General features: G+C 40.7%; 1 protein-coding gene across 2 annotated transcripts in view; it reads left to right on the top strand.

Annotated features, from left to right (window-relative positions):
• The first annotated feature begins 692 nt into the window (after positions 1–692).
• The window catches only part of ppm1ba (protein phosphatase, Mg2+/Mn2+ dependent, 1Ba), a 22,034-nt gene continuing 714 nt past the window's right edge, over positions 693–22,012 (top strand). The window contains exons 1-6 of one of the 2 annotated variants that reach the window (XM_071480160.1): positions 693–1,058; positions 8,043–8,959; positions 9,615–9,732; positions 11,023–11,137; positions 11,535–11,592; positions 15,702–19,480. In XM_071480160.1, coding sequence (XP_071336261.1) covers positions 8,072–8,959; positions 9,615–9,732; positions 11,023–11,137; positions 11,535–11,592; positions 15,702–15,731 — 1,209 coding nt within the window. In that variant the 5' untranslated portion in view covers positions 693–1,058; positions 8,043–8,071 and the 3' untranslated portion in view covers positions 15,732–19,480. Of the gene's footprint in view, positions 1,059–8,042; positions 8,960–9,614; positions 9,733–11,022; positions 11,138–11,534; positions 11,593–15,701; positions 19,481–22,012 lie in introns of those variants that run through there. The other variant, XM_071480161.1, reaches the window with a different exon arrangement.

Here is a 22,012-nt window from a genome sequence, read left to right as displayed (position 1 = left end):
TAACCTCATAAAATACAATAAAATACTAAATATTAAATTAGTGGTTTCCAAGCATTTGACATGGAACAAGTTACAAAACAGCAGAATCTAGCTGGGGCCTACTGTCACAGATTTCTATGAGGTGGTAGCAGCTCTGGTAAATAGTGGTTGTCACTCTATTCTTGTCTCATGGTTTTTATCGAAGTAACTGTAATTTCAACAAAACAAAATCAAAGATGATAGAAAAGTTTAGAAAAAAATTATTTCTGCATCTGGTCATCTCATAACCCCTTTGGTGACCTTTTTGAGGGGCCCGACCTATAGTTTGGGAACCACTGGAGAAAACTAGTCATAAGTGAAATATTATTATAACACAGTGATACATCAACATTAACAATATCATAATATCATAATGTGGCATATGGAAATACATCACAGGGGTCAGCACACACACACACACACACACACACACACACACACACACACACACACACACACACACACACACAGACACAATATACACACAACACACACACATACACACAAACCATTCAGAAAACTCGGTTCTTATTGTTTACAGCTATGGTTTACAGTTTGTCAGAGTTGAAGTCTGACTGACTCATTTTTAGACCAATCCATGTCTTTGCTTCGGATCGGCGTTTGTCCAATCACAGTAGAGAGCGAAAGGCTAGCCCCGCCCCCAAACTGGATGTTGAAAAAGAACGTCATCTGCCTCATACATTTAGCTTTAGCCAAAATTAGCTAGTCGTGGTAAACGAGTGTTTTTCTTTTCAACCGGCAGCCTACGTGACTGTTACTTATTTGGCGCTCTTTGGGTTTACAGTGCCAAACATGTATGTAAAAGCCTTATTCCGATGCAGAGACATGCTGAAAGGAGAACTGACCGTGTGAAATGCTGGCTAGCTTAATCAAAGCTAGCTGACGAGCAGGGGCCGAGGAACGAAAGTGGCTAACGTTACCGAGAGCTAAGCCTATCACAACAAGCCTGGGCACTTAAACATACCTGATCCTGAAGCCACAGGAAGAAGGACTGACAGAGATACTCCCTATTCTACAAAGTAAGTAGCGTCTGGTAGTGGGATTAAGCAAAGTTTCTATTAAATATACTCACACAAGCTAGTCAACCGCTAACGTGTAGACAACACTTTGACAACTGTGAACTTCGCTAGCTGGTTAGCTATCAACATAAGTGGCCTTATTTTTAGCTGACCCTGAACTGCTTAACATTAATTATGGATCATAACGTTAAAGGTGTATTGATATGTATCTTGGTGTTGACGGTGATGATTATGATGTTATCGGTCCTGCTGATATTGCGCCAGTTATTAACACGTCGGGGTCCCATTTTGTTAAGTGACTGGCGTTAGTTGTTTACTTTGTTTTTTGCTTGACAATTTTCAAATGTATCTTCATCATCAGTTTGTGATTGTATAAATGATGGAATGAAGTGGTATAATGAGCGAATGGACTAGCAACATTTGGTGAATAATATCTGTGGAAGTGATGTAACAGATCTGCACCCTTAACATTATATCTGAATACGTTTCTTTTTTTGATTTTATGTTTTTGTAGAATTATAGATTCATGTGCCAATAATGGCACATATCAACGCAATAATATCAATGATAAGTTCTGTCTTTTTTAAAAAAAAATTTTTTTTTTAAAAATAAAATACCACATTAATATTTGCAACAGGTGCAACTTACATGTGGAGCTGTTTTTAACTTTATTCTGGTAAAGTGCTTAAAATACATGGACAGGAGAACACGTTTTTTTTATGCCTTCATCTATTTGTGTCATTTGAAATGACTGTTTCATTATTTGGTGTCAATGTGCATAGCAAAGTCTAATGTAATTAAGAATAAAGTTTCCTTCATGTTTTGTATTCCGCTCCAGTGAAACACTAGTACAGGAATTAACTTGTTTTATTGCCTTGTTGTGGTTAGTTTTATTGGGTTGTTGGTGTGTGTGTGTGTGTGTGTGTGTGTGTGTGTGTGGGGCTGTGTGTTTTGCAGTGTGTTTGTGTGATGGTGTGTTCCAGAAATGGCAGCATCATCAGTGGCATGTTTGTGTTGGCACCTTGATGTGAAATCCTGCACTAGCCATGCTGTTTTAGCCAATGACTGCTGCGAGTCTATCGGCCCGTCCAAAGGCATTTATCTATACTTATAAAGTTTGTCAAATGCCAAGAGGGGGGTTGGGCTAACTGTGTTTGTCTGAACAAGAAAAGACTGATTTGCAGATGAATTTTCTGATAAAACTGTTTTCATTTTTAGAATTAGCCAGCATAAACTTTCCCTGTTTATACTCATATCTCAAACAATACCATTACATGAAATTTTGGGTCTGCCTAATTATCCATGAAATTAAGTTGTGTTAACATCGAATGTGTTAAGATTATTCAAATCTTTTTGGTAGCCTTTTATCACATTTGCTTTGTTACATTTACATTTTTCTCACAATCTCTTATCAGAGGGTTATCTGACTGACTGACTCTATCAGTGACTTCAGCTGAACTACTTTAAACCTGTTAAATACAGCAGCTGTGGCTGAGACTCCAGCAGTTTCACTGAACCATCTGGATACATTTTATCTATCTGTCTGTGTTAATATGAAAACACATTGCTTGTGTTAAAACAGTATCACTTACAGCAGTAGTGATTGCTTTTAAACCATTTAGTACATGGTAAATGCTTAGTCCATGTCATTCATCCCTCTGCTTCCCTCCTCACCACATCTCACTATTTCTCAACTTTTTAGGCCTGGGAGTTAAATTGAAAGCAGGCCAGGTTTCTGGATAGAGAGAGCAGGTAGATACAAGTACACATGCTCTTCTTGTTGCCAAGAATCCACTCACAGTCCAGTATAATATGACACATTCACCTCTTCTTTGGCGATAGTCTGATAGACTCCAGTCTGGTCAAGTGACGGCCCTAGCTTCCCTGACGCCACTGCTCTGAAGATGGCTGAAGCTGTCTGTTCAAAGAGCACTTGTTCCGGGAAATTGACTGTTTCTGATGCAGCTTCAATGATGAGTCATCAAAGAGGGGGATCTGAGATATCCTCCACCTGTTTGTTCCAACTCTCTAATTTGTAAAAAAAAAAAAAAAAAAAGTCAGAGAGCCTCACTTAGGGGTAAAACTGACTCCATTTTAGCTACAATCTTTATCATAAGTGAGGATAATGCATTACACCAGCTGTTCCATATACCTTTAGTTTTTACTCTTTCCAACACAGACGTGACTAATAGACACTCACTGGAAAGATGATCCTCTGCCTAAATGGCAATATAAGCACATTAGCAGAAACGGATCATTTTAAGATTTACCCCACACCCTCAGTATTGGCTTTTTCAACTAGAGATATAAACTGTAAAGTGGGACTGAGTCACTTTGAACCAAGTCACTTATTTTCATCATTCAGGCATTTCTTTTTAGCACATCCACAAATTCACATCTGCACCAAACTCTCTTCATTGTCAACTGACTACTGGTTGAATCAGTAGTTTACTTACAAAACTGTTTAGTTCACTTATTCACTACAGCTAACTATATATGGAATTTTTTGTAGTGGGCAATACCAGGTTTCAGATCAGAAAAACTATATTCAGACACTGGTCCAGTCATTCCCTTTATCCACTCCTGAGTTAGTGACCATTGATTCTCCAGTACTTACCTTGCATTGTGTGATAAAGCAGGGTTATGGTTAACCCTAAGCCCTGACTGATTGTCATAGTTTAGTAATAGATTACTGAGAATTTAACTCAGCAGCAACTCTAAACACCATGCTACATTTCCCAGTGGCCTGTACACAGGGTATCATGATTCTTTGTGTTTTGATCAGATTGTTAAGTCCTCCAAACACACCTGTCACGTGTTGTTTCCCCACCAAATACAATAAAACTGTACTGTCATGATGCTGATGTGAAATGTAGATGTAGGCTTTTATATCACATCACAATATCACATATTGTGCACTTCATGTCACAAAACAGGAGTTGGGACAGAGAGAGTGGTAGTTTCCTGCTGTGAGTAGTCTGTGTTTGACAAGCTAATCTGGCTCTGTGTGTATCCCATCAGCAGCTGACTGTTAAATTGAGTTAGCATGTTAAAGCCGCCCTGCTTGTCTGAAGTCCGGGACCTGTGGGTGTTGTGGGCCTCTCTGTTAGCCAGCTTTCATCTTTGACTCTCAAAGAGCATCAATCATTCACTTCATCTTGCCATGTGTGCCATGTAAGATGTGAGAGAAACAGCTGTGTTGTGTGAACGAGTAAATCAGAGCGAGGTCAGATTTACCACCTTTTGTCGAGACCTAACTTAACCCCCATGTGCTCGCCATAAATGGCCACATGAATGTACGTAAACACACATACAACACACAGCTGCACGGCCGTGCGGTCCTCTTGTCGCATGCTCCAACATCTTACTGCTTCTGTTGCCATGGTAACCACTCAGCTGCCACTCCAAGCTGCGTAACCATGGAGACATCAGACTCTGGGTGACATCACTCCTCAAAGTTCTCAGAGCTGCTGAGCACTGTTTAGTTATGTATGGGGGTATTTATTTGTTAATGCAGCATTGACACGTATGGTGCGAATTGTAGCTGCGTGTTTTTGATTCTGTTCTTATTATGAGCCTTAAAATAGCGGGACCTTGGCCGCGGTGCAGTGTGTGTGATTGCTGCTCAGGTGAAAAAGCAGATAATTTGGTTTGGTGATTGTTTACATGGCTTTGATATCTTCTCAATAATTTGAAAGCCTGTGTGAATGCATTTGTTGTCAAGGTAATAATTCAAGTGGTTTTGACTAGTGATGCTTCCCATCCCTTTGATATGTGATCAGTGGCCAAGTGTGCATGTGTGTGTGTCTGCTGATATGCAAAATAAAACGCACCCTTTTTATCTCAGTGAAATGAACTGGGAGAGTAGAAGTCACACAAACCACTCTTTTATAAATGTAAATGAAAAATACAAAACCTGTGTTATGATTTTGTATTGCTGACTTTGTGAAAAAACATGTAGATTATATTATTTTGACCAGTTTTTGTAACGGATAGCTGAATAAATAATTTGGATTGTTGTTTTGGTACCCACTCAGACATCAGGTTGTTGATTGCGGTGTTCATGTCAACAGTTTATCAGGTCACTTGTTTGCAGTCTTAACCATGAATATTTAATATTAATAATTTATTTATTTTCTTTAAGGTTTTTGCCACACTACAGTGAATAAAATTTGTGTTTGGATTGTTGCACAAGCAGTTTTTCAAAGCAATTATATGATATTTTAACCTTTATGGAACTCTGAGGGCTTGTAAAAACATCATTGATTTCTAGTGACTGAAATTAGACTTTAAATCTTTGGGGAAAGTATTCATATTTGATATGCTCTACTGAATCAGTCTGAAGCAACCTCCAGTTCAATTTTTTGCCATTTTACAAACAATTTGTTGTAGCATTATAAAGTTCAACAAGAGACCATCTTGTAATGGGATCACACCAGCTGCCATGCCTGTCAACATTTTGATGTTTGTCCCATGAATACTCAGTTATTATTACTACATTATCACTTGAGTACTTGGTAGTCATGGGTCAGACCACTGCCTTAATTTTTGATCTGAACTACACACTTGTAAAGTTTAGTGACTGTGTCTTGAACGGTTATGCTAATGCGTTGACAAAAATCTTTCAACAGACACACACAGCTAACCTCCTGCCAAAACCATCTCTATGTTAGTTCCTGCTACAGGAGGTGTCTCCAAGAGTAAATGCACTAAAAAGTTTTAGGCTTTTAATATTTTAATAAGATTAATCTAGATACTGTATTTTTTTTTTTTTTGTTAAATCACTTATTAACCTGTAGTCTTGGTTCTTGTGCACAACTGTAGCATGTGACGGCTAGTCTGCCGTCACAGGCTTGGTTTGTGTGCATCACACACTAATGAGAGCCAATAATGTGTCAACTGCAAACACTACTGGAGGAAAAAGCTTTGTGTTTTCTGTCTGTAATATCAGGAACTAAAATTAAAATGCATAGTCCATAGGTAATTTTTAATAAGAACTTCCATGTCAGCTTTTCTCAAGTCTAAGTTGCTTGATTTGAAATCATGATCAAGTGTCAAGTCATATATTTGGGACTACACCTTGTCTACACCAGCTGTGCAGCAAAAGCAGCACATCAGCAGCGCAACAGGAAGAGTCTCCAACCTCTTACACTGGGTCCGTTAGGCCACAGCGCTGCTTTTCTTTCACAAGTGATTTTACAGTGCTCACAGCCCAGTACAAGATAATGTTCATTGCACACAAATGTCTAAGGACCTTTCCTGTTGCAGTTACGCACATGAAATTAGTGAGTGTGTGAATTTCAAGCTGTCATGCAGGCAGTGTAGACAGTGCTATAGATTGTGGTAAGATTGAAGTTTATCTGCTCTGTCAGATGTGAGACAGATTACTAAAAAATGCAGCCTCAACATTTCCTATGTCAGTAAGGGTGACTTTGTTCAGCTCATGTAATGGACCCCCTCTTGTCATTTGATAGGTCACAGTTTTGTGTTTCCTGTTTTCTTACCTTTTAACCTTAAATCATGGATTAACAGAAATATGAGATTGTGGGAAACCAGGCAGTTGTTAGGTTTAAAAAATATGTAAGATGTAGCCTCAACCACATGTACATTAAGAGACCTGAACCTTGAGTATGCTCACAACTTATATGTAAGTAGTATTTATTGATATTTTCAGAAAAAAGGTACAAGTTAACACAGCAATTTCCAAGGCTAAGAGGCCGTTAAGTAGTATGACAATCAATAAGACTGTATAGGTTGATGTTCTCACATAACCAATTAACATAGGCTGGAAACAGAATTTCTCTCTACTGTCAAGCAGCCTGATACTGCTGTTCATTCAGCTAATGCAGGTGCAGTTATGGACAGATAATGCTCTCTCAACCACTCTGTGGACTTTGTTAATGCTCTTAGTAGCTAGTTCTGGCTGGCCAAAGAAGCTTTTAAGCTTGCTCCTCAGCCTCTTTGAGCATAAACCAAAGTGGCTGTGTTATTTCTGGATATGATGAGCAATGATCACTGTTTGGTTGAATTATTCCTTTAGGCCTATTAAGTAAACAGTAAAAGAAACACACACACATGCCTAAAAACTCCAGCAGTCCAAGTTCGACTCCTTAAAAATCAGAGACATTTGCAGGGTTCATATTTTCACATCCTCAAAGATTCAGTTGAGATCTGCAATCTGTGTTTGTTGGCTGAGAAGGCAAAACCACACCAATTTTTAGTGGAAGCTTAATGTATGTTAACAGTCTGATGCAACAACCTGAAAATGAAACCTGATATGTATATGACATACCGCTTCGTGTGCATTAATGGGCCCCTCAGTGTTTCCCACGTGTTGAGAATTTACTTGTGGTGTTGGGTGGTGCGTGTGACCGATGTATATGCAGAGACTCGTGCAGTTTAGTAGGGGAGTGTAACTCTGGTTACTTTCTGTGGCTACAATTTACAGATGTCCCCTAAATGCCTGACAAACAAGCCATCGGTTGAACGAGCCAGGCAGCTGCGCACACAGAAGCATCTAGCCCCCACTCAGTTGCTGCAGTGCACACAACTAAGACAGATGTGTGACCAAAAATGAGTTGGTTTGAAATGAGTGGAAAAAGGTAAAACAGGAGTGATTTTTATCTAACTGGGTGGGCTGACAAAATAGAGTCTATGTATGGGAAACGCTGGCTCTTCTCCCTCATTCGGCTTCAACCCAGAACGTTCCCACACCAGAGCTGTGGATTGAGGCTGTGAAACAAAGTCCATCTGGATTTATTCTTTCAACTCTTCTGTCTGGAATTATGCACGTGGAGCTAAAACACTCGCCTGGATTGTTTTCACTTTAAACATCTTTTTAAAATAGAAAGATAATGTGGACATAGCCTGTATTTTTGTCAGAGTCACAATTCTGGTGTTGTGTCTGTGTAGTACGAGCCTGCAGTGATTGAATTGTTTAATTAAAATTTTTTCGGTGTCTGTCTCCTTTTTTCTCTCTCACAGGTAGCAGTGGGTCTCTCAAGGACAGAGCCATGGGTGCTTTCCTGGACAAACCCAAGACAGAGAAGCACAACTTGCATGGTGAGGGGAATGGCCTGCGCTATGGGCTGAGCTCCATGCAGGGCTGGAGGGTGGAGATGGAAGATGCTCATACAGCTGTGTTGGGACTCCCTGCTCCTGGTATGACTGACTGGTCGTTCTTTGCTGTGTATGATGGTCATGCTGGCTCGAGGGTTGCCAACTATTGCTCTAAGCATCTTCTGGAACACATAATCAGTGCTAGCTTAGGGGCCAGAGGGACACAAGGCTCCCAGGCTGGTTCAGACAGTTCCACCAGTGACCCTGCAGCACTAGTTCCTCCCACAGTGGAGGCTGTGAAAGCCGGGATCCGGACAGGCTTCCTGAGGATTGATGAGCACATGCGCAGCTTCTCCGACCTTCGAAATGGCATGGACCGTAGTGGTTCCACAGCAGTGGGAATCCTGCTGTCACCCGATCATTTCTTCTTCATTAACTGTGGTGATTCTCGAGCTGTTCTGTACCGCAACTCACACGTGTGCTTCGCCACACTTGACCACAAGCCTTGCAACCCACGTGAGAGAGAGCGCATCCAGAATGCTGGCGGCTCAGTGATGATTCAGAGGGTTAATGGGTCACTGGCTGTATCAAGAGCCTTGGGGGACTATGATTACAAGTGTGTGGATGGCAAGGGCCCCACAGAGCAGCTGGTTAGCCCCGAACCAGAAGTGTTTGAGATGGTTCGAGCCCCGGAACAGGATCAGTTTGTGATCCTGGCATGTGATGGCATCTGGGATGTCATGTCCAATGAGGAGCTGTGCGACTTTGTGAAATCCAGACTTGAGGTGTCTGATGACCTGGAAAGAGTCTGCAATGAAGTGGTGGATACCTGCCTGCACAAGGTGTGTACACATTTGTTTTTGAACATGACTTTTGTGTGTTTTGGCTGTGATAGCTTCAGTTTGGTTTACCACAAATTACTTTTTGAAATGATGGTGTCACCCAGAAGGCCACATAAATTCTCTGCTCCAAAGGGAACTGTAGGATGAAGAAATGTTCCCGAGATGATTTTTATAAATCAAACCAATTAACTGTTACTATTTGTAACAGCTCGAAAAGCCCAGGCGCACAACTAAATGGTCCTTCAAATAGGAGAGGAGGAGAGTGTAATTGGTTGGGCAGTTTTAGAACATAACAAAGCAAAATATGCCAAGAATGTACAGGCCTCAAATGTTCACCTTCTATAGGCTGTAAACATCGTGCTGGTTTCCTCATTAATCCTGAACAGTAGTGTTTGAATTCAGTAGATTAAAAAGACTTTAAATAGTGATAAGCGTTCAGTTGGACATTGTCCATGAAATAGTATATTCATGTCCTGATGTTGGCATTTAGCTGTCTATACCAACACTGCATCAGCTATGCAGTTGTGACTCGCAGTCCATACGTTTCCATTGCTTGTGCTCAGGAAATCATCCTCACTGTTTCTTCAAGCACTACACAATAACTCCTTCTCTTACCTGCTGTGTCTTCGTTCCTCTCTCTTCCCGTCCGTCTTAGGGGAGTCGGGACAACATGAGTGTTGTGTTAGTGTGTTTGCCCAGCGCTCCCAAAGTGTCAGAGGAAGCTGTGAGGAAAGACGCTGAGCTCAACAAATATCTGGAGTCTCGAGTGGAAGGTGAGAATGGATGGATAAAGAACAAACATAAACATAAGGCACAGCTATGGGTTTATATTTTTATTTATCATTTCAATAAATTACCCATCAGCCCCAATTACACCCTTTTAATACTGTTGTTTAAAAAGGTGTACATGAGAAAAACTGGTCTTTATCTTTTGTCATACAAAGGTTTGTCTTAGTGACCCAGCAGAAACAGTGTATCATATCTGTATGTGTGTTTTCTCCTCTGACTGACCCTGCCACTCTATTGTCTGACCTCAAGCCAAGTCAGCTCCAGCACACAGCAGAAGAATGACACCGTCATGACCTCCTTTTCCATTTCAGCAAGCATCTCCCCTCTTTATTCCCTGTTTGCTCCTGTCCTCCCGTTCTCTCCCTAAACACAGCTTCCTCCCCCCTCCCTCACTCAAACATTCCCTGTCTTGTTTGGATGGATTCCTTCTGTCTTTTTCTTTCTCATTTCATCCCATTTCTTTTCCTCAGGATGCATGAGACCCTCTGATAAACACAGTGCAGCTTTTCTAGTCTTTGTTGGTTATGTCAGCTTTCTTGCCTTTAGTCTGTGGAAAACCAGGTCTGATCAGCTGTCTCACATTTTTGCCAAACAACAAATGTATTCTTAAATTCTGAAAGTGGGTAAGATGAATCCTTACACTTGTTTTCACCAACCTGGTACCACTTTTGTTTTGATCCACAGAATGGAAAAACTAGGTCTAGTATTTTGAGGATAGTTTGTTTTACCATCTGCATTACACAGTCTTACAGTGGCCATTACAAAGAGGAAGTTAACGTGTATAATACTGCAAATTAGTGTTTGCTGAATGGATTGATCGGCATTCCAAAGCAGGTTAAAATCTTTTCACATAGCAGGATAAAATACAGTTAATGCAAACGTTCAGTTCAGGGGAAGGAGAGTAGATGTTTGGCTTCAGGTGCTGTCTAATCCTGGAAGATAGAAAGAAAGAAAGAAAGAAAGAGGGAACAGAAAGAGAAAAGAAGAGAAAGAGGGAGAGGAATGCTCTGGCTGAACATTGACCTGGCCTCATGCCACTCTCATCTCAGTTGCAGGCCTCTTTCTGTCACCGTTTCCCTCCCTCTTTCTGTCTCAGACACACTCTCATTCACTTGTATGCTTTCCATCTCCACTTCCTTTCTCCTTTATTTGTCAGATTTTTGGTCTCTCTCCTCTGTTCTCCTCACCCTCTCCTATCTTCCCCCAGCTGTTGTTGGCAATCAGCAGCTCTGTTAGTACTGACTTGTGTAACAGCTTGCCTGGTGTTGTTTTAGAGATGCTGTCTCGGCCGGGGGAGGAGGGGTTTCCAGACCTGGTAACAGTGATGAGGAACCTGTCCACCGACAGCGGCATGCCCCCTCTGCCACCAGGGGGAGGCCTTGCCAGCAAGTAAGGACCACTGCCCTTAAAGAGATGCTCTGTGTTATTTCATCACAAGGAGTCATGACCATCTGGAGTAAAACTATGAAAGTGCAAGGAGAATGTAAAACCTTGTATGTCTCTGCTAATCAGAAGCTTCAAAAATCTGTGCAGACCAGAGTAGATGTCAAAATTTACTAATAATCTGAAAAAATAAAACATATATCTGGTGTGTGTATGCTCAGCCCAACTATTTACTTGTATTTACAGTTGTTAAAATATTAGCAAGATATTTTCCTTTTTCACAGATGCACCTCACTGTACCTTGTTTTTCCACACACGCCCTCTGTTGTTACTCTGATGGATGGTTTGACTTGAACAGCTCAAGAGACCTAATCACATTTTTGTATCTGTATTCTTCCTGCAGACGCAGTGTTATTGAAGCAGTGTACAACCGTCTGAACCCATACAGGGAGGAGGATGGGGTGAGTGTCAGTATGTGTGATGAATGATGTCTTATGCTAAAGTCTTAAGGCTACATAAACTCATCTGAGATATCAGATGTCTTTTTTTTTGTTCAGTTTATCTTTCACACATGAATCTCACTGGTTTTTGAAAAGCTCGTACTCTCGTGTTGAATCATCCCATCTGGTGGACCAAACTGCTGAATCTGTGTGTACTGTATTTATGTTCACGCTGAAAACCACAGCAGATAAAGCATTAAGACTGACTTCAGAGATGGCTATGAGAAGTCACATGATGCAAGATGCACACCTTCATGGTAGCCCTTATTATGGGTTATACATGCATGGCAACATAACTCTTCTAGTGGAACTGAGAATTTTTGCTCTTCTGCCAAATCCAGTTACTAAAAGTGAAAGCATTGTCTTCAAATTTACTTGCTCATATGTCTCCAAGGGGAGACACCTCTGTGCATTGAAGAATCCTTTCTTAGTTTATTTCTTTCCCTCTCCTTCTCTATTTTTTCTCTGTTTTAACACAAAGCTACCCCAAAGGATTCTTAAGCTAACACTTTCTGGATCAGTCTGCGTTTATTAGATATTTAATATGCAGCACAATCCCAAACAAAAGAATCTGTCACTGGTACTAGAACAGTGTTCACCTTGGTGAGGTTGACTCCATGGTTTATAAAATTGCACGCACGCTTTTCCTGCTGGAAATGGATGTGGCTCTGCATCTTTCAGCTTTGTGCTGCCTTTTGGTGTTCTTAGAAATATTGGGAATCCAAGTGGCAGGTGCACACACACACACACACACACACACACACACGCACGCACACGCACACGCACCCACCCTGTAGATAAAGCAGCAGTCAAAACTAAGTCCATATCTGTAAAAAGAAGAGAAAATGACAATAGGTTATGCCAGATACCACACAGCACTATGGACTGTGGATTGCAGAAAGGACTACTCTAGTGAAAAAAATGTATAGCATTGTGTAGGCTTGAAAAGTGGCTCTTGAAGTTTTGTAGCTTGCTCCTTCATTGAGGACGGTGGCTGCAGTCAGCTTTTTGCCAGCTTCAAAGCAAAGTATCAAAATGTCAGAAGACACTTCTCAAACCATTGCTGCAACATTATCTTCTTTTTTACTGTCTGTCCCTATGCTCAATACCTTCCAGACTAAGACCATCCAAATACACAGCTTCTGTTTGTTGCTAGTGCAGTTAGTTGTTTACCTTTGTCCCATGCAACCATGTTTGTTGTAAACAACAGACAAATAAGTGTTCTTATGAAATGGGGAAATAAAAACAGAGACATGTTTCTAACAGCATCCTGTCACAAATAAAAGGCTCAGTTCTCTTTTTATTTAAGGTAAATATTTAGGATGTGGCCACTATTTGAAAATTTGAGTCTGTACACAACAGTTGTTGGTGTCATACTTCAGGAGGTTGTGGCTAAGGACGTAGTCTCGCCCACAGATTTGAAAATACACATTTGTGTGCTGGCAAGTTTTACAGAAACATGTATGTACTCTCTGACATAATGACTCCTGTGTGGTCCTGTTTCTGTTGTTGCAGTCGATATGTGAGTGTGTGAATGTGATTTTTTTTTTTTTTAAATGGTGGATCAGATGTGACTGTGAGGGAATGGCACACTTAAGAATTAAGAATAATTAGCGTTGCAGTGTCATTATAGGGCTGCATCCTGTTGTTTGTTTGCTGTTCTGTCTGGTGTGTTCTTGTGTGTCTGTCCATGTTCAGGTTAGAATTAGGTTTAGAGTAGTTAGACATTTATTTTTGATGGTTAAGGTGAGGATGAGGGGCTAGGGAATGCATCATGTCAATGACTATCCTCACAACTATAGAAAGACCAGCGTGTGAGTGTGTGTGATCTCCTGTTCGGTAGCTCGTGTTGGAGGTGAGGTGACGCTCACCTCTGTGTTGTCTTGGCTTGTCTGTAAGGACGTAGAGTTACTGTGATTGTTTGTCTTATGCACACATGCAAATGCACATATTGACACACAAATGAAAAGGATATTATCTACTCTTCTGAAGGCCACTGTGTGATCATAGCATCGTTCAGATTCTTGTGGTGAAGTTTTTGTTTCTTGAAAAGATGGTGCTGTCTGTGATGCTAGTCAAATCCCTGTGGGAAGGGGGCGGGATAGCTGGACGTGCATTGCTGTATACCACAGTGTCTTTCCAAATTTTGGTCATAGTGGCGTCAAATAGATTTTAATTTCATCATAATGTTTAAGGAATGCTGTAACTTTAAGGATTGGCTAGCATTTTTAGTTCTGTTTGTTTTAAACCAGTGGGGATTATAAGTTACATAATTATATAGCAGTTAACAGCCAAATAGTTTTTCTTGAATTAAAGGTGCTATCAGTAAAAAATGGCTCAAAACATGTGCTCCCCAAACCCTCCATGTTTGGAAGTCTTATTAAAGAGTTTGCAGACAAATGTCAAGATTACCTGTTTTATTACTTGTATTGTGCGTCAGAGAAAAAAGAAAAAACAAGGCAGCATGTCATAACAGTGTTAAGTAAAGATTGATAGAGATACAGATTTTTACACAGGCAAGTATCCAAGTCTGCACTAAGTGCAAACTGACTAGATGAGGTGGTGCTACACAACTACAACTAGCAGTAAAAACTGAAGTTAGAATGACTGACATTTAAAGTTTTGTCTGCAGTATTTATTTTATTCCTGTGTAAACTGACAGGGCAACATAACGTTAGCTTAATTGCAGTTCTAGTAAGTGACACTTTTGGACCTACCCAAACCCTGTGTCTGTGAAACATTCCCTCAAAAATTGGACCCAAGGACAGTCAAACCTGGTGCATAAGGATCCAAGAGCTGACCCAACATGTGGACCCCTGAACGGACCAAAGTTTAGCTAATATGCTAGTACTGGCATAACGCTCCACTGAAAGAGTAACAAGATGTAACTGAAACAAGATGAGAATGACAACTGACAAAACCCTGTTGATATATTTTGTGCAGAAAAATTAGAAAATAATTACTAATGGCACCTTTAACTTAAAAAAAGAAGCAAAGCTTTGCCCTCTGTTAAAGCGGGGGAGGAAGAAAAACTAAAATAATAATCAAATTATACTTAGCAAGTGGTGTGTGGCAAAGTACACACCTAAACACATACACATTGATAAGGGATGTATCGATTTGTCTAACTGTGTGTTCACCCTCTGATTAACGCAGCCCTCCTGTTTCATTTGGTAAGTGATCACATATCACATATATAACTGTTACACCCCTCCCCTCTTCTTCCAACCCCTCATCTACACACATACAACCACACATACACACACTGGCACGCATTCTTACAGGCATGTAAGTGGCGACCTGTTACACATATTCCCCTGTCACTCCTTCATCAGTCTCTACTTCCTGCTCTGATCTACTCTCTAGCATGTTGAGCTCCATTTAGAGCTTAAGGCGTGTGTGTGTGTGTGTGTGTGTGTGTGTGTGTGTGGACGTCTGTGTGCAGACATGACTGTCCAGGTTCGATGAGGGTGAATGGTCGTTGTCTCTGGTCCTGTCAGTCCCTTCTCTCACATCACACGCACCCGAACACGCATGCACTGGCCCTACACGCATGCATCTCTGTCTCACTCAGTCTTTCCTCAACTGCACGCAAGCATATAACAGTCTACGTTTCTGTGTCACTCCCTGCAATAAGACCAAAGGCCTTGGAATTGTTTGTTGGAATTGTGTTGGCGTATTGTTGCAGAACAAACCTACACACTGAGGTTGAAAGTGTGCCCTGGCTTACTCTGCTATTGTAACTGTTTTTGTTTGTTTGTTTGTTTGTTTTTTTACTCTATTTTGTTATTTTCTTGTTGTGTTGATTATAGGAAAACCTCACCTTGAATTCCAGGCTGGGGAGCGAAATCATTGAATGATACTGTAAAGATTGTTTCTACATTTGATAACAGTGTGCCTTCTCTTTTGTCCCCTCTCTGTCACCCTGCTCTCCCTCCTTTGTCTTGTTTTCCATATTTTTTCTCATTCCTCTTTCTCCATCTCTCCCTTTCTTGCCATGTTCTATTTTCCTCTTCTTGTTTCTCATCTCATTGTCTCTTCCCCTTCTCTTGGTTGCTTTCCTCTTACAGAGCGGAGCTGATTTGGAGTACCACTGGTAGCTGTCCAGCACAACTGCCTGATCCAAAAAAACAGGACCACTTTTCCACACAAGATCACATCCATAGTCACCTTTTAATTTCCTCTGGGATATTTTTTTTCTTCCCCCCCACACTGAGAGATCAATCAAAGCAGAAATCCTGGTTTTAGAAACACACAACACACCCAGCGTGGAGGACTGCAAAACAGATTTGGTTGGTTCTTTTTATGGAACAAAATTGGGGGAAAACAAGAACAACTGCATCAGTGGTCTGAAATGAGAACCGCATACACAATATATACATCATAGGAGAGGCAAACAAGCACAGTTTCTCTTGCCCCTCATTTTCTTGATTTCTTTGTAGTGCTTGTTTTTGTTGTGGATTGATGGAGACACAGGAGCAGCCCTGCTCTGAACACTTTGGGGCTCCATGGTGCCTTGCTCTGAACTGAGAGAGAAGGGAGGACCTCACAACAGCCAGCCAGCCAGCCAACCAGCCATGACCAAACCAGCCACTCGCGGATGTTTGTAAGACACTGATTAGACTTAAGTGGTTTGTTGGCTGCTTTTGTTTTTTTTTTTTTGGCATTATTAGTTTTGAAGTGTGAACTTTACTTGCACCTGACTGGTAGCCAATCAACCACACAAGCCTGTGATTCCCACACACCTTAAGCTACGCTGTCCAGTTCAGGCAAGCATCAGTTTCTGAGCATTACTAGTACTCATATGGGGCCCAACACTAAACCTGCCCATGCGCCCGGCTCGCTGGAGAAAGCCTCACAGAACTCCCAAGTCCTCGCTTTCCAAAGACCTCTGGGTTTAAGCCTCAGATTCACCACCAGAGAGCTCCACCGCCTGAGGCTGCACCCATGAGAGGACCGGGTCTGTCTGGCGACGAATTTGGCTCCTCCATTCTGTGTCCAAACTAAACCAGGACATGGGCTGTTGTGCCTGGCTGCAGATAGGAATTACAAAACAGTCGAAACTCAAGTGTGATGACTCCTCTTGCACGTCCCTGCTCACTTTCTCTCCTCTCCTCTCTAAAAGGATTTTATCAAACAGCTGATTTTCGCCTTTTCACTTTTCGCCTCTGTCTCTCTCTCTCTCTTTTCGCTTTCTCTGTTTCTTCATATGACAGAAGAGACTCAGCTGTCATTTGCATTGGCAGACATGGCCAGAAACATAAGCTTTTGAGCCTGCTGTTGTTTAAAAGATAGAAAGATAGAAATTATATATTAAATTCCTATATAAATAGATATATATTTTGATTTGTTTGTTTCATCATACTTCCCAGCCATGGTATTCGTTGTGGCCTAATGTGTGTCACCCGTGTGTGTCTGTGTGTGTTCGTATGTGTGTGCGTGTGTGTAGAGAAACTAAAACATAAAAGTCCAAGTTGCACACAGTGTTCCCACACAGCAGCGTTCCAAAGACAGGGTTTGGGATAAAGGGATTCCAGCCTCACCTTCTTCCCCCTCTCTCAACACATGTACACACACAAACCTGCTTGTGCTACAACTTGCCTTTTTCTATTTCTCAAATATCCTGTGTAAGAAAAAAAAACTACAAAAAAACCATTAAAAAAAAACATAACTTTTTTTTTTTTTTTTTTTTTAATTCCATCATTTGTCTTTTTTTTTTTTTTTTTCCTTTTTTGTAATGTTTTTGGTATATATGGCTTATCAGAGTACTGTGGCTGTGGTCCTATTACAGGTGGATAAGGGGGCCAGGAGATATATCTTAGACGGCAGAATGGGAGGGAAAAGTAGCTTTTTGGTGCTTCACTGTATGAAGTAAAGGAGGGTGACTTCAGGACAGAAGAGAATAGGCCCTACACTCAGAGCTGTGTTCACACTGTCGCTTAAATTGCTCTCCCTAATTTGTCCACAGTTATCTTCATAGACTTGGCCTCAAAGGCACAGGGCAGTTGCTGGGAAAGCCCTGGTTTGACTCTTTGGATTGACCAGGAGTCCGTGTCATTTCTGTCAACCCAAGCACTAAAAAAAAAAAAAAAAAAAAAAAAAAAAAAATGAAACCTCAGAGGCAAATATTTGTCAGAAAAAAAACTCTTTCTTTTATGTCTTTTTGAAACAAATGTGCACATAGACAAAGTGGATACACATGCTTTGAGTGTGTATTATCTATAGATGCATTTCAAATATAGAGACAACTGTAATATACATTTTTTTTTTCAGTCATTCAATGGCAAATTCATTGAGCTTTCTGAAGTGGCTGTATTGAAAGAGAATAGGCCTGGTGGCTGGTTAATGTTCTTGTGGTACACTTGCTCTTGGTGCCATATGACAAATAGGTACTTGAATGTGTAGTTCTTTTGCAGTTGCGTTGTTTTAATGGGATGATTGATATTTTTTTTTTTTTCTTTGTGGTGGAGGGAGTGGGAGGGGTGGGATCTCTATAGTTGTGCATGTTTTGTGATTGAGCGAGGAGTGTATTTTGTGTGTGAGTGGGAGATGTACTGGGCGGGTGGAGATAATGTGGGCATGTTCAGTGTGGTGGAACACAATGTTAAAGAGGAAAAGAAATGGTAAAAGTACAACCTAGAGAAAAAATGTCATAGGATATTTTTCTTTCAATTTGACTGCAATCCAGCTGGTTAATCTTTTTTTTTTTTTTTTTTTTTTTTTTTTTTTTTTTTTGAACCTGAAAATAGTTGCTGTTTTTCACTGCACCTGATTTGATATTGTTCCTGAAATTAAATTATTCCCATTGTGGACTGTTATGTTTTCACAACTCATATTTCCTGACTTTACCATTGTACAAGATTTTACCACACTGAACACAACCCTCAGTTTAAGGTTTATGTTTAAGCTATATCAGACACTGGGCTAGGAGAGGAGTTAAGGGAGGGAAGGAGGGAGAAACATTTATTTTTCTGAATGTAATTCTTCATTATTCACACTGATTCCACTGCATGGACTGAATACAAGCAGCACTGCAGCATCACACTCTCTCCTCATCAGTCATTTAATGACAGAACAAGCTCTCTCCGCTTCCTTCTTTTTGGGGGAAAAAAAAAACAAAACAAAGTACAACAAGAAAAACAAAACTTGATATTATATTCCACATCCCGAATAAAGATCAAGACTCACATGGGAGGACTTTTCACGTTTTTCGAAGGAGACTTTGCAGGTTTGGTGATGCCTGAATGAATTGAACGTGACTTGTTGCTTTGATTTGAGGATATGTTCAGTAAAGAGAGTTTTACAAAGCATACTGTCTCCTGAACCTGTCAGTTATTCACGGCCGGCGGGGTCGATGTCACCGTGGCGACGCCAGCAGGGAGGCGAGAATTTGGAAACGGCTCAAAAATGGCAAAACGGCACAAGACAGACCTGACATTCCTCGTGTGGGCTTTGGTAGGACGGAGATGAACCCTAGTACTCTTTGCCACCTCCTTCTGTCATCTCTGGTCACTCTTCAGATATATAAAGTTAGAAGTGACTGATGTATGCTGGCTATGATGAATTCCTCACTTGTTTTTATTTATTCCAGTGCTTTTTAGCTCCTATAAACATGCTGTATTTTCTAGTCAAACTGAGGTAGCGATAAGCTGGTGTGCAATTTCAGAGTGATGTATGACCCACTCACCTTCACCTTTGCCCTTTGAGAGTACTATAAGAGGGTGATATTTATGAGACATCCAGGGCATTCACCATCCCTTCTTCCTGTACTAATTTCCCAGTATGCTATTGTGATGTTACAGACCATACAGTGAACATAAACGTCAATAAAAGATGGATTTAAGTTTAACAGTTTAAACTGCTATGATTTTTTTTTCTTCCAGTGCCAGCTATGAATGTCAGCTTGTGCCTGTTTGTAAGCATTCACTGTTCAGTACAACGCAATAGGAGAGTTGTATCTGTTTTTTTTCCCCATAGTGGGACAGTTTGTGCTCTGTGTGCTGAATCAAAATGTTCAACAGTACATTGTGCCATTGCCTTTTATACAAGAATAAGTCACAGTGTAACTTAGGATAAAAAATCTAGACAAGTCTGTCAACAAGACTATTTAAAAAAAAATGATGTGTGGTGATTGAAACAGGAAGTTGTTTGGGGACAGCCCGTCGTCCTTTAAAGTCACAGCTGTGTGAGTTTCTGAACTTATGTACAGTCTCTGACCCTGAACCATGGCTCACATGATTGCAACAGTTCAGATTAGTACATTAAACTTTGAAAATAAATAGATAACAATAGATAGATGATACTTGGCAGGAAGTCGTCTTCCTCCACCACAGCGATATTGGTTTTGCACACCACTGGTTACGTTTTGACAACAGTTAAGTGGACTGATTTGTGCAGCTGCTGTGTTAAAAAATCTCTGAAGAACAATACTTGCACATATAGGGCAGGCACCAGGTGTACTCCACGCACCACAATAACATGATAATTCACTGTTCTCTGTTTTATTGCAAATCACACTTTGAGTGGTTTTCTCCATCCTGGACCCAAACATTGTTTCCCTGTGGAGTAAATACTTGCATTTTACTTGAGTATGGTAAACATTGAACTTTATATTATTAAATATTCGTCTTTAATTTAGCAGCTATAAACATGCTATGAGCATATAATGAATTGCAGTAGACAAAATACCCCAAAGTATATAATGTAGTTAAATTAGCTGCATCTTAACCAGCCACAATATAAAAAACTGTAAAAAGGGTCCATTCTGCATTTTGATGATTATGAAAATGACTAATGCTTTACAGATCAACAACCACACATACACACACTGGCACACATTCTTACAGGCATGTAAGTGGTGACCTGTTACACATATTCCCCTGTCACTCCTTCATCAGTCTCTACTACCTGCTCTGATCTACTCTCTAGCATGTTGAGCTCCATTTAGAGCTTAAGGCGTGTGTGTATGGACGTCTGTGTGCAGACATGACTGTCCAGGTTCGACGAGGGTGAATGGTCGTTGTCTCTGGTCCTGTCAGTCCCTTCTCTCATGTCACACGCACCCGAACACGCATGCACTGGCCCTACACGCATGCATCTCTGTCTCACTCAGTCTTTCCTCAACTGCACGCAAGCATATAACAGTCTACGTTTCTGTGTCACTCCCTGCAATAAGACCAAAGGCCTTGGAATTGTTTGTTGGAATTGTGTTGGCGTATTGTTGCAGAACAAACCTACACACTGAGGTTGAAAGTGTGCCCTGGCTTACTCTGCTATTGTAACTGTTTTTGTTTGTTTGTTTGTTTGTTTTTTTACTCTATTTTGTTATTTTCTTGTTGTGTTGATTATAGGAAAACCTCACCTTGAATTCCAGGCTGGGGAGCGAAATCATTGAATGATACTGTAAAGATTGTTTCTACATTTGATAACAGTGTGCCTTCTCTTTTGTCCCCTCTCTGTCACCCTGCTCTCCCTCCTTTGTCTTGTTTTCCATATTTTTTCTCATTCCTCTTTCTCCATCTCTCCCTTTCTTGCCATGTTCTATTTTCCTCTTCTTGTTTCTCATCTCATTGTCTCTTCCCCTTCTCTTGGTTGCTTTCCTCTTACAGAGCGGAGCTGATTTGGAGTACCACTGGTAGCTGTCCAGCACAACTGCCTGATCCAAAAAAACAGGACCACTTTTCCACACAAGATCACATCCATAGTCACCTTTTAATTTCCTCTGGGATTTTTTTTTCTTCCCCCCCACACTGAGAGATCAATCAAAGCAGAAATCCTGGTTTTAGAAACACACAACACACCCAGGCACCAGGTGTACTCCACGCACCACAATAACATGATAATTCACTGTTCTCTGTTTTATTGCAAATCACACTTTGAGTGGTTTTCTCCATCCTGGACCCAAACATTGTTTCCCTGTGGAGTAAATACTTGCATTTTACTTGAGTATGGTAAACATTGAACTTTATATTATTAAATATTCGTCTTTAATTTAGCAGCTATAAACATGCTATGAGCATATAATGAATTGCAGTAGACAAAATACCCCTAAGTATATAATGTAGTTAAATTAGCTGCATCTCAACCAGCCACAATATAAAAAACTGTAAAAAGGGTCCATTCTGCATTTTGATGATTATGAAAATGACTAATGCTTTACAGATCAGTCATAAGCCGGTAATCAGAACAACTTTTGTGTTGCCAGGTTGTGCTCCAGCATGATACTTGTCTTTTTAGCTCTTTAATTCATTAGAGACACCCCCCCCCCCCAATTGATTATATGGATGCTTATTGTTTGTAGGTGCTGCAGAACATCTGGACCAAAATAATTTCTAAGCTGCTCAGTAACATTCACAGCTGCAGACTTGATGGATGTTAATAA

This window comes from Trachinotus anak, unplaced genomic scaffold (genome assembly GCF_046630095.1).
Source record: "Trachinotus anak isolate AG129_WGS33_773 ecotype Australia unplaced genomic scaffold, CSIRO_AGI_Tana_v1 ptg000007l, whole genome shotgun sequence".
In the NCBI taxonomy this organism is placed as follows: domain Eukaryota; kingdom Metazoa; phylum Chordata; class Actinopteri; order Carangiformes; family Carangidae; genus Trachinotus; species Trachinotus anak.
This window is presented reverse-complemented; position numbering and strand designations above follow the sequence as displayed.